Source organism: Symphalangus syndactylus, chromosome 22 (genome assembly GCF_028878055.3).
Source record: "Symphalangus syndactylus isolate Jambi chromosome 22, NHGRI_mSymSyn1-v2.1_pri, whole genome shotgun sequence".
Taxonomy (NCBI): Eukaryota; Metazoa; Chordata; class Mammalia; order Primates; family Hylobatidae; genus Symphalangus; species Symphalangus syndactylus.
The window spans coordinates 55,017,767-55,031,686 of record NC_072444.2 but is presented as its reverse complement, the minus strand read 5'-3'; the positions used below and the strand labels follow the sequence as shown (position 1 = coordinate 55,031,686).

General features: G+C 38.0%; 1 protein-coding gene across 5 annotated transcripts in view; it reads left to right on the top strand.

Annotated features, from left to right (window-relative positions):
• The window catches only part of DPP10 (dipeptidyl peptidase like 10), a 1,432,672-nt gene that overhangs the window by 1,316,725 nt on the left and 102,027 nt on the right, over window positions 1–13,920 (top strand). For all 5 annotated transcript variants that reach the window (XM_063631313.1, XM_055262569.2, XM_055262570.2 and 2 more), the window contains one exon: window positions 10,002–10,156. In XM_063631313.1, the coding sequence (XP_063487383.1) occupies window positions 10,002–10,156 (155 nt within the window). The remainder of the gene's footprint in view (window positions 1–10,001; window positions 10,157–13,920) is intronic.

The following is a 13,920-nucleotide window of genomic DNA, read 5'->3' as shown; positions in this document are numbered from 1 at the left end:
TATGAATAGATTGTTTTTGCCACAGTGGGAACGTGGGGTCTAATAGTGGAAAGAAACGACAAGTGGCTGTAAGGCTTCTTCTATGTTCTATCAAGAGATAATGAGCAATGGAACTAGGGTTAAAGCAGTAAAAAGGAGGAAAGATTCTAAAATTGATGAGACAATGAAATATACAGGTCTTAGTGGCTAAGCAGATGGGGTGAGTGATAAGAAGTCAAGGATGATTCTGTGTCTTCTGGTTTGGGTCACTAGTAAGTAGTGGTGGCAGACATAGTGAGCAAGCATTAATGAGGAGCAGTGGGTTTCAGGGAAGAGAAGACTAGATTAGCGGTAATGTGGGCATTGAACCATGTACTGACATGCTCCCTTGGTGATAAAAGGTGGTCTGTAACGTCGATGAAGTTTTCAGTCAACTGAGGGTATACTCAATGTAGATCATGCTTATTGTGCTGCTCCATCCTGAATTAATATGACTTGGGTCTCTGTCCTATTGAAAAGGCTTCATACATTTATGAGGAAATGTTAAGGATAGAAATTAGAGACCATTTCCTGACAAATACGGTAATTTTCTTAACTAAAGAATAAAAATCTATGTATTTGGTCTGAGAGTAAACTGTTTGTAGGGGTTGTGGAGAGCAGAACAAATGGGTAATACAAACTTTTGTGATGATGCTGTAGGTCTGACACATTCCAAAGGGGAAAGGAAAAATTATAGTTTTTGCCATACTTTGTGCTCCTATGTTGCAGATAACTAGGAAATGCTGTATGTGTATGTGATTTAATCATCACAATGTTTGTGCATCTAATCATTTACTAAGAAACTAAGACGTGCCCAGTGCTGTGATTCATGCCAACAATCCTAGCACTTTGAGGGGGCGAGGTGGGCAGATCCCTTGAGCCCAGGACTTCAAGACCAGCCTGGTCAATATGGCAAAATCCTGTCTCTACTAAAAATACAAAAAAAGGCAGGGTGTGGTGGCTCATGCCTGTAATCCCAGCATTTTGGGAGGCCAAGGCAGGCAGATCATGAGGTCAGGAGATTGAGACCAACCTGGCCAACATGATGAAACCCCGTCTCTACTATAAATACAAAAATTAGCTGGGCGTGGTTGTGCGTACCTGTAATCCCAGATACTCGGGAGGCTGAGGCAGGAAAATCGCTTGAACCAGGGAGTCGGAGGTTGCAGAGCCGAGGTCATGCCACTGCACTCCAGCCTGGGCAACAGAAGGGAGACCCTGTCTCAAAAGAAAAGATTTAAAAAAGAAACCAAGACTCAGATAGGATCAGTGATTTAGACACGGCCTTAGAGCTAAAGAGTGGGAGAGCCAACATTTGAATGTATGTCTTTTGTTCCTAAAGCCAGGGCTTAGTCACTAGTCTACTTACTTGTTATAGGGGGATGTCCTTCACTGTTCGCCAAGACACAGCACACATTTTGGGACCTAAATTGTCAGATTTCAGTGATTTGTTTCCTCAGCCAAAGACTCATCCTACTGTCCATGGACTTACTCTAATGCTCACTGCATTTCCAGGAGGAACCCTACCCATGACGTCAGTGTTAAGGTTTGGCAGAGGGATGTAAGCTATTCAGATGTTTTTGACTTTCCCTCACTATTTTGATTGCTATCCCCAACCTCTGCTTCAAGAGTCCTACACGCACCTTACCCTCCCACTATAACTTTGCTTGTAGAATGTGCTAGGAGCTCCCAAGCTCCAGACCTTTTTTTCCCCTTTAATGCACTCACTGAAACACAATGATATTGCCTAGGGAATGCATGTAATTTCAACATTATGTGTGTGGTACTCTGGTGTGGAGATTTCCTTTTTATTACTTTACAGGAGTCAATTACAATCTAAATTAGCATGTATGGGAGACACAGAAAGTAACATGTAACATTTCAACTTTTTTAAAATTGAAATTTACCTTTTGTAAATGTCATAGAAAAAAAAAGATGAGAGAAAGAGTGACATAAAAGACAATAAAATGTTTTTACAGTAAGCTTTAAGGGCATGTCTTAATCTTTTAAGACCAGGCCAATCTGAAAGAGTGGCTGCTGCTCCCAACTAGTCACTAAATAGAGTCCTTGAAAGTGTCAGTTTTAAGAATCTTTGTCTCTGTTTTTAGTATTGTTTAGTTCCTAAAGAAAGTAAAGCAATATAAAATATAATGCATTTTAAACAGTGAAGTCAGAAAAATAAGAAAATGCTCAAAACAGAAGATTATTTAAAATATAATTCGCACAAAACATATATAATGTTATTCACATAAATTGCTGTATTTAACCTAGCAATGTAATTAAATATGATATCAGATCAAAGTTTTACTTTAAAAACTTTTAAAATGTCACTAAAAAGAAAGTTTACAGTTACCCACTTCACAGCTTTGAAAATTACCATAAAGCATTTAATCTATTAAATAGGAAAAAAATGACTCTTTCAATTATTTAAGCATATAGAATAATGTAACTAATATGCTTCAGTGATTTACGATATATTTTAGAACCTTGTATATTTAAGGGATTATTCCTTAAAGTTTAATCCAACAGCTGTGGAGCAAATGTATCTGCCAGGCATTATCTAAGAGCAATACAATGAGAAATACAGGTTTCCATGACTCGGGTATTTCCAACTCAGTGTAATGATAGACAATAAACAACTATTGTATCGGGAACCATTTGGAGCATAGTAAATATAAATACAAGTAGGATTTATTTCACCTACTAAATAGAATTATAAGTAGAATTAAGTCTGATGGGATGGAGGAATGTCAGGTGCTTCACAGTAGACATGGGCCTTGTGTTGGTATTCAAGAATGACAACAATGAAAAGGTGAGGAAACATTCACGAGATAAGCAATATTCTTATCAGCAGCTTCTGATCGTTACACTTTTTTTGTTGAAATAAAACAGGACAAAATGCCTATTTTCACATTCATGTTTGTTTCACATTAATGTCTTTTGGCGACATGAAATTGCATTCATTTCATCATTGATTCAACAAATATTTATTGAGCACTTACTCAGTGTCATCTATGAGGCTGCAGCATGGGAGTCACAGGATGGCAGGGTTATCAGTAGTGCTGAGTCTCCAGAGATCAAACAAGGGAAGGATTCCAAAGTTTTTGTTGGATTTGCTCATAGATTATTGATGGCCTTGACAGGAGTAAAATCAGTTAATTGGTGGGGCCAAATCCAAGACTGCAGTGGATGGACATGTAAATGGGGAGTGAGAAAGTTATGAATACAGACTATTCTTTCGAGGAATTTGACAGTGAAATGCAGAAAATTACAAAAAAAAATCAACCACAGGCCTGCAGAGCTGCAAGTAGCATCCTCAGGAAATCCCAGTGGTCTGAACTGACAAACTAAAAATGGAAAAAATCAGCTTGCTTTTTACAATAGCACATTAATCTAAACACAATGGTTGTATCTCAGTATTGTGGAAGTGCTTTGTGTTGTGGCTACGTTTTTAAGTGTCTATGATATAAAACCACATGTGCTGAAAACTCCATCTGCTCTGCAGTGAGATTTGCTAAATCAGAGTAATAAAAACGATGAAGAGCCAAACCTACACTAAATTGAAATGAAATGCCATTTGTAAAAATAAATTCTTTGTAAATAATATAATATAATTAACATTGGAAGTTTCAATCCTTGAGTAAATGTGCCCATTAGTTGCAGTTAAAGAAGCTTGTGCCTTATCCAGGATGACTGTTAAGCAAATGCATATTAAAGATTGTTTTATTTACTTCTTTCCCATTCCAGGTAGCTTTATTTTTCCATCTGAAGAAAGTCACAAGGCTCTCTATATGATTATTTTGGTACATTAGCATTTTTATGGGGAAGAATATTAATCATATGTCACTCTAAAATAAATGAGAGTAGGCGATGCCTCATTTCTCTTGAAAAGCGTACTCAAATCTGGGTCAGGCTTATTCTTGGAAAGTACTGGACACACATACTTCAGCACCTATGACAGAACCTGTTTCTTAGAAATCTAGAGTGTTGATTTCAGCCAACGGGGTATCTTTGTATCTTCAAATCTCATAGAACTTAGAGTTTACGGTGGGGCCGGACATGGTGACTGACGCCTGTAATTCCAGCACTGGGAGGCTGAGGTGGGCGGATCAACTGAAGTCTGGAGTTCGAGACCAGCCTCGCCAACGTGGTAAAACCCCGTCTCTAATAAAAATACAAAAATTAGCTGGGCATGGTGGTGAGCACCTGTAGTCCCAGCTGCTTGAGAGGCTGAGGCGGGAAAATCACTTGAACCCTGGAGGCAGAGGTTGCAGTGAGCCAATATCATGCCACTGCACTCCAGCCTGGGCAAAACAGTAAGACTCTGTCTTTAAGAAAAAAAAAAAGAACTTAGAGTTTACACTCAGTTGGCCCTTAGCATGCATATATATACGCACACACATATATGTATATTTTTCTCCTCAATGTGTCATGTGTATAACTGATGTCTCCTTAACCAAATTGTAAGTTAGTTGTATAAATCAGTGTCAATATCACAACTGAAGAAAGGTGGCACATTTAAAAGGGAGTAATTCAAGGAGGTTTAAGCTATGAAGGGGCCCCTTATCATGAACAAGGTAAATGCCACAAACCATGGCTTGTAATGGTTTAGCCATTAACAGCCAAAGGGGGAAGGGGACACAGCAGTCACCTGAAACTAGGAGAGAATGCTGTAAATTTTTTACAGAAATAGAAGCAGTGGCTTTTGGTTGGGCAAAGCCAAACTCACATAATTTACATGCATGGGAGATAAGAAAATAAATTCCATGCACTCGCTTCCTCCCTTCATTTGATTTGCCAGGGTTTCATAGTGGTCATACCCAAGAAAAAGTTAAAGAACATAAGAATATTCTTACTATTCAAATTAAAAGCTAGTGTCCCAGGAAAAGAAGTACATAAAATCTCATCTGCTATTGTTTCATTGCAGGATGGTATTAGTCCTGTTATACATCTGAAATTTGTAAATATAGCCACCACTTGTATTTTTCATAGGAGATGTGGAGAAATGCCCCCATAAATAATAATAATAATAATAATATAATAATAATAATAAAAGCTTATTATGTGATCTTAGTTGGTAATTACAGTTGCCTTCTTCAAATGTTCATTCCTTTTACTTTTACTTTCTGTCAGCATGCTAGAGAGGTTATTTAACAGGTGGGTCAGGCCAAAATTTCATTCCTGCCAAATCTTACTCCTTTCCATCCTTTTCTAATTTTTTTTTCTTTGACAGAGTCTTGCTCTGTTGCCCAAGCTGGAGTGCAGTGGCATGATCTCGGCTCACTGCAACCTCCAGCTCCCGGGTTCAAGAGATTCTCCTGCCTCAGCCACCTGAGTAACTGGGATTACAGGCGCCCACCACGCCCAGCTGATTTTTGTGTTTTTTATTTTTTATTTTTTAGTAGAGATGCGGTTTCGCTATGTTGGCCAGGCTGGTCTCTAACTCCTGACTTCAGGTAATCCACCCACCTCGGCCTCCCAAAGTGCTGCGATTACAGGTGTGAGCCACTGCACTTGGTTGGCCCCATTCTTTTGTTAATTGTGTTGATATGATTCAGTTTTCCATCAACCAGCACTATTGGGCAAACATGTATTTGTGACTCTCCTGAGTTCCAAATGTATTTCTCCTTGCCCTCCTTTGCATAGCAAACATATTTTTTTAATTTTATTATTATTATACTTTAAGTTTTAGGGTACATGTGCACAACATGCATTTTGTTACATATGTATACATGTGCCATGTTAGTGTGCTGCACCCATTAACTCGTCATTCAGCATTAAGTATATCTCCTAATGCTATCCCTCCCCCCTCCCTCCACACCACAACTATCCCCGGTGTGTGATGTTCCCCTTCCTGTGTCCATGTGTTCTTATTGTTCATTTCCCACCTATGAGTGAGAACATGCGGTTAGCAAACATATTTTTATTTCTGGCAGATGAAGTCCATCATCAGACCCAGATTAGTAACTGTTTTGTCTTTTTTTTTGGTGGGGGGTGGTTGCATAATGAGCCCACAATGGTGGGGAGAAAATTTCAGTTTCCAATTCAGAGGAATAGAATTATGACTATATTCCTGGTGGATACCCTCGTCCTTTAGGCAATGGACTTCTAAATTCACCAACTTCAATATTATGGGAATGAGAAGCAAATTGTGTTCTGAGAGTTATTGGTGTGATAATAAAAGATAACACGACTACTTCTACCCCTTAGTGCCTAGATCTGTACCTCTATACAGGTGGGACACACTGCATGTTAAAGGATGACATCCTGGCTTCAAGGTTATTGCTAAACAAATAGTGCCAAAACTGAGGTACAGCAGACTATTTTACTCCTCTATCAATCCAGGTACATATAGCTAGTGGGGAACATGATGAAATTAGTAAATACCACCACTGAGACCATGGTGCTTTTTTGCCACAAAATCTTTCCTTTTTTGAGATAATGTAATGTGGATTATTATGGTAATGGGTAAATGTTTATGTAAAGAGTAGTGCTGAACAGATCCGTTGGCAGCAAAAGCAAATCCACACCCAGAATATGTGTGTATCTCTGTGATGACAAAATGCTACACTGTCTTGATGGAAAGGTTTTCATATAATTCATGTGCCTTCCTCATTACATTATCTCAAAAAAGGAAATATTTTGTGGCAAAAAATTCACGTGCCATCAGCTTTTCCCCTGAGAAGTGATCCTATGTCAAAGGCTCAGTGATGGCCACTACCATTGGCAGGTAATGGTGGGAGCCAGAGGCTGGCGGACATGTACTTGTCCTAAATCTTTCCCCTTTCTAGTAAGTCAGTGCACTTGTTTTTCCTAAACCTCCTTGTCACTAGTTTTCTAAATTTACTTTTGCCACCTCCCTGATAGGTGGACCCTTATTAGTTACTGTGCGTGAATCAGGACATTTCCATGCCTGAAACTAAGTCTCCTTCCACGAAAAGTGGACAACTGAGTATTCTGTTCAGAATCTTACCAACTGGGAAGATTTCTGTTTATTATTGTCTTTCACTGCCACTCCTGAGTCAGATTCTAGTACAGAGCCTACCCAATTCCAGCTTGTTGTTGTACAGCCTGCAGACCTGCCATAAACCAGGCCTGCGTTTATTTCTCCCTCGCCAACTTGTGTTAGAAAACACGCTTTGTGGCACAGATGTGAGATGAGGAGAGGGGATGAAGCAGAGAAGGCAATACAATGGACAATCACATTTGTTTTCTGGCTCAATTTCACTTTTATTTTATAGTGGAATGGTGTGTGTGTGTTCAGTTCTATGGTCAGTGGATCAGATAGCAATCAGTTCATGATGGGCAGTTTGGGTTGCATACTCACTTGGTATCCCATGGTGGGGCTAAATGTTTCTACTGGAGCCCTGGAAAGAGCTGCTCTTGAAATAGATAATATTTTTCAATACAAGTGACAATGATCTTTTTTCAAATCTTGTAATGCCTGTCCTATGATTGTCATATGGAGAGTCCCAAAGGCTCCACACAGCATCTCTATTTGCCATGGGCACTGACATTGCCATTGGATCTGCTGGAGTCATAAGGTTCAGGACATAGAAGAGGTTGCAACGTGGCCTAGATCAGTTGCAGGGCCCCCGGTACACCGATTCTACTCAGAACTAGCAGCTTTACAGCTTGCCTGGGATATAGAACAGATAACATATGTCAATGCGGCTTATGTTGTTTTCAAAGTCCAAAGAATTCAATTCTTCTTTACTTTTGCATAAGTACAATTGTAATAATTTTTCTCTCACTTTAGAAGAGATATCCCGGTGTATCCCAAACTACTAGATTTCTGGAAACATCCCCGGTGTTGCACACTTAAATTTTAAAGAAATTTGTCTCCCATTCTCTACCTCTATGCAGAGAAGGTCTAGTTCCTTAGGATAGAGGTTGCCTCTGTCAGCAAGAAGATTTGTCAGAATTTTTTTTTTTTTTTTTTTTTCTTGAGACGGAGTCTCACTCTGTCGCCCAGGCTGGAGTGCAGTGGCGCAATCTCGGCTCACTGCAAGCTCCGCCTCCCAGGTTCACGCCATTCTCCTGCCTCAGCCTCTCCGAGTAGCTGGGACTACAGGCGCCCGCCACCACGCCCGGCTAATTTTTTGTATTTTTAGTGGAGACGGGGTTTCACCGTGGTCTCGAGCTCCTGACCTCGTGATCCGCCCGCCTCAGCCTCCCAAAGTGCTGGGATTACAAGCGTGAGCCACCGCGCCCGGCTGATTTGTCAGAATTTTGATGTTCAATATCTTCAGCCATAAAATTAACCACATACAGCAGCATTCAACTATAATGTGTTATTTATAAGATCGGCCCAGAAATCATAACTATACTGTATGCTTTTTTCCAAACATTCTTATCCTGTGTGTTGGGGTCCCAATCCATCTTTATGAATATCTTTGTCTTACCTTAAAAGAACAAATGGAGTTGAGCCTCTAATATGTATTACAGCCCTGTACCCGTTCCTATGTTCTCTTGGACTGTGGCTATAGTTTCCCTGCAATTACAGAAGAGACGGACTCTTCCAAAGATACCATCGTGACCTTTTGTTCTGCATGGGCATTCCTCATTTCACAATCATGGTTTCAAGCTCTCTTTTTTCCTGTGTACTATCTCTGGGGTGTCAGAAGAACCACGAGAACTTGTTTCCTAATCTTTACAATCATCAGTGTTGTAGCAAGTAAGTGCTACGACACTTACTTGCTATAACTAGAGCTGCTGTGTGGAGCCTTTGACACTCTCCATATGACAATCACAGGACAGGCATTACAAGATTTGAAAAAAGACCATTGTCACTTGTATTGAAAAATATTACCTATTTCAACAAGCACTTGTTCTACCAATGCCTTTTCCCTCTACCTGTATTTTATTCCATGTCACCACCACTGATGATTGATTACTCACAATTCAATCTCTTGCTATGGATTGTCTATGCTCCAATTCCCACCTGAGAAGGTGATAAATTCCATTTGTACATATAGATAGAGAGATGACAAACGTAGTCTCAAAATCTAATTTTTAGGGTTTCTTCTGAGTCTGCTGCTAGTATTAACTTCTGTATCTGTCAGAGTCTCAAGTGTTGGCACATTCAACGAGATGCTTTGAAGATAATTTATTTACAAAGTGAACATTTTATTATCTTTTTATTTACAAGGAGAACATTTGCTAAGGTTAAGGGGTAGGAAAACCACAAAGGAAAGTGATGTAAACTAAGTTAGTAGCAGCCAAGTTGTTACCACTCCTATGACCACGAAGATGAGCGATTACTAGACACAGAAGGAGAAATTTGTATAGAGGTGGCTGCAGCGACAGAAGTAGTGACATCATTTAAAGTTCACAGCCAGCCTGAGGTAACATTGTAGGATAGAGCCAAGAGAATAAATAACCTGACTTTACTCTCCTCTTTCTAGTCTCCTGCCAAAGGGAAGCCAGAGGACTTGGGGGCCATTTTGGTGTCGTTCACATAGGTTAGCTTTCTGGACCAGAAAGTGGGAATCAAAAAAATGGATAGTGGATCTTGAATTAAATGAAAAATACCCAGTATACTTCTTATTCCATTTTCTTAGAGCTTAAAATAGTTTGATGAATCTAGTGGGCCCTCAATTTGGTTGATGATGATAGAATACAAATATGATTGCATGCAAATATGAATGAATCATGACATGGATATGGTTTTAGGCCACATCTCACTCTTCAATCACTGTTCTCATTCTGATTACTCCAGTAGTGCTTTCATCTGTTCTGTCTACGTTGCCGAAAATCCATGAAATTGTGACTTAGTTGCTTCGTTGTTTCCTTCCTCTACAGCTGCTCTTCCTGGAGTTAAAAGGGTAACTCAGAATTAGAGAATTTTCGGGGAAGTTAATAAAATTCAATACACAGTCTAGAAAATGTAGGTGAACAATGGAGATTTCAAGGACAGATGTTTGTGGGTCACTGAGCCCACATCTCTACAGTTGGTCTCAAATAACACTCATTTATTCTAGAGGAACTCCTGCATTCTCACATCGCCCACTGGTGGTCACCAGATGGAGAAAGACTTGCCTTCCTGATGATAAATGACTCTTTGGTACCCACCATGGTTATCCCTCGGTTTACGGGAGCATTGTATCCCAAAGGAAAGCAGTATCCGTATCCTAAGGTAAGTAACGTGGAAGTACTATTTTGTTCCTTCTCTCTCTGCACTAGTGACTTGATGGATGGTATTCTTGGTTCTTGAACAAGTTGTCTTTGGAGGAAGACAGTTTTCCTTACTTGTCAGACTCATCATTTTCGAGCTCCCAATAGTCTATACACAGTGCTTGGGTAGAGAGAGGTAGAGAAGATTTGAAAGTGTGTGAACTTTCACTTTTGTTGCATTTCTTTCCTTTTGAGGCTTACTTTTATTTTTTCACACCTTACAGTTGAAAGGGGAGAGAGAAGCAATTAGGGGTGTACTGAGGCCAGGGCAGTGTTTTGTCCAAGGCCTATTCCATAATAGGTGTTACAAAGCAGGGGAAAGTGCCATGGTGAAATACATTGGAAGTTCTTAAAAAAAAAAATCTAGCTTCTTTCAGATGATTTCTTAGAGCACTTAATGTGCTATATGTTAATGTATATTATAAATCTTGTATAAAAAATAGACTATGCATAAGGAATCTCCAGTCTGAAATAGATTAAGCATAAAGAATCTCAATAAAGGACCAAGTATAAAAAAATCACCCATAAAGAATAGACTAAGCATAAAGCATTTATTAGTATTAGTATCAATATCAGCATTACCTTGGCAGAGCATACTCTAGAACACACTATATACAATGCTGGTATGGAGTCATAGCCATGGGTAGGTAAGACAGATGGAATTTTTCGTCAGGTGAAGAAATATGGCAATATGTTCCAGACAGCAAAACTATTTTCAAGTGTTGGGCAAGGCCTCTATAAGAGGGTTGCAAAAACATCTGGATTGTACTGTTTTTTCCTCTGTATGCCATCTTTAATTACTCGAGATCTCTTTTAAACATGTATTTTTTCCTAATGTTTATATAAGAAAGAAGAAGGCTCATGTGTAAGGCCCCCAGTACATTGATCATGTAAAGATGTCTTATAGGAAACTTGTAAAATTTCTCTTCTCATTTTAGCTCCTAATTAAGTAAGAGAGGATGTTGATCTCATTTAGAAGCCATTTTTAAGCCATTTCTTTAGTGAGTTGTACTTTGGTTTTTTCAAGCACAATAGGTTTTCTACCATTTAATTAATGCACTATGTTAGTTAGACAAACTACTGGGTAGATTCCCATCACCCTCACTACTCTAGCCCTGTCAGAGTGGGGGTGAGGTCATTTACACTTTCCTTCTGTTCCCACCAGCTACCATATTCATTTTATCCAAAGGCAAAAAAAGGAGGCTTGAATATGGAGGATCAGAAATAAAATGAGCATATTCCTCAGTGAGATTTCTCATCCATCTTCCTTCCACAGGTTGTAGTATTAAATGCAAGATTATGAAGAATATGATTCCATGATTTTAAAATGTAATTTATAGGGTCTTCTCTGGACATAGATTAGAAAGCAGATATACTCAGTGCTTTTTAGGAGAACATAATTATTTCACTTCACAAAAAGTAATACTAAGATTTTTATTGTACTCAAAGAAAAGAACTTCTGCTTTCTCCAATTATAGATTTAGCTTTTTTTTTTTTTTTTTTTGGCATGACAGTTTGGACCTATACAGCATACCAGCACTACTTTTTGCCCCAGAGAAAACCTGAAAAGTTGCCCCAAATATATTAATTCTCACATTGTTTGATTTATGATAATAAATGTTCACTGACAATTTAAATGTGAAATGGAGAACTAGTGACATACTGTGAAAGGCACATTCAACTGTTCAGTGCACTGCACAAAGGAATAAAATAATATCCAGCTCCTCAGTGCACTGCACAAAGGGAATACAATCACATCTGACTGCCCACCGCACTGCACAAAGGAAATTCAGTCAGTTCTGTGGAAGGGACAACTGTTTGTAACTGATTTCCCAAAAGAAATGGGATTTTTTTTTTATTCACATAGTAAAACCATATGCATTAGCTGCATGCTCAAATTGCTTTCTTAGTTCTAGACTCATGGTGCTCGAACTTGGCCATGCCTAGGCCTCATAATTTTGACTAGATTGAGACAAACCAACCAACCAATGGAAGCATTTGAGGAAATTAAATTATGTCAGCAATAATTCAGAAGACACTGGATATGAACCTAGATACTTTATCATTTGATAGTGTCTTCTAATAAATTAATATTGCTTAATAGTAAAGATAGGCATAACATAATAATCTTTGTTTATTAATTGTAGAAATCACATGTGCTAATGATAAACTTTATGTTTTCAGGCAGACTTTCCACTTGTTTGTTTTTTTCTCATTTGGTCTTTATCAAAATTGTCTCAATTTTACAAATGAGCAAATAGATTCCAAAAGGCTTAGTGCTTTTATACAAGTCACAGTTATTTTAGGAACAGAGAAAAAGCTCAAATCTATTGATTTCATCCCTCTCTATAAAACTAGCACAGGTCAACAATTTGTGTTTCCAAAAACACAGCTGGAATCCAAACATCTCCTTGTCCAGTTAGCACATATATATATGGAGCTCTGTTTGCTCCATTTACTTCTAATGACTTAGCTACATATGGGTGCCATTCTTAGCCTCACACCTGTCCTTTTATATATATGCAAATAATATATATAACTATATATGATAACTACCATTAATATTTATTAGAAGTAAAAAATATATGCCTCTAATAGGCAAAGCTAAAAGAAAGAATTTCCAGTCCTCAGGTGATTTTTAGTAGGAAAACTTGCTCACTTATCCAGGTACTTAAGACGACAGGACTCTAAGAAAATAATCAGTTTTGGTCCTTGTTCTTAAAACAAATTTCAGTATCATTTTGGATATGTTACTTCAATTTTCAGATTTTTTGTTATATACTCTGGTTTCAAGAAATGTTTTGTTAGTTCTTGCTGTAACAAATGTATTGTTTCAATTCACTCTTAAGCAATAAACTTTCAAAAAGTGCTACTTTGGAAATTGAAACAACACATAGAGTTTACACTAAATTGTGCTTTAAATTAAACTAGATTAAAATGAATATAGCAAATACCTAATGTGGTCAGATTTACTAACAAAATACAGTAAACCAATATATTTGTATTTTACTTAGTTCAGCATGATTCAGAACTCATAAAATACCCTATCATTAGCAATTCAGCACAAAAGAGATGCACGGTTCTATCCCAGTAACCTCAGGTTAATCTTTTTAATTAAAACATTATCTTGTTTAATGACAATCTAGTTGCCAGTAAAATAAGGTTAATTGTTATTGAGGCTTGTGTTTCAGAATAATAGAGGGAGAAATTTGTGGATTTGCAGTCTTCATGGCAAATGTAACTGTAAAAAGCAAATAGATGAAAACCCTCTAATCTGCAAACTCTTGAAATGATTCAAATATTAAAATTTACAAATGAACTTGTGATGTGTGCTTAATTTCAAAACTCCATGGAAAGATACAAATCTGCGATTATAGAATGTTGGACTGTTGAATTTTGGAGGCAGCCTAACGCTTAGTTGAGATATTCACATTTTTTCTGAAAACTGGCCACATGTGTGCACAACTTTTACTTTGTGATAAGCTTATAGCGCTGCTGACATAAAGAAAACTGCCTTAAAGATGATAACTGATATGTCTTTAACAAAGTATGCCATAAAACTGTGCATCATTGGTAAGAATTCACAGAAAGATCTAATTTAATTTAATTTCCCATTTGCTTTAATCAGTGTATTGAATGATAAAAAAATAGAAGCACAGCTTTTCACTAACTAGAAGATTTAATGTCTTAACAATAATTATGATTTTATTTCACTACCATATACTA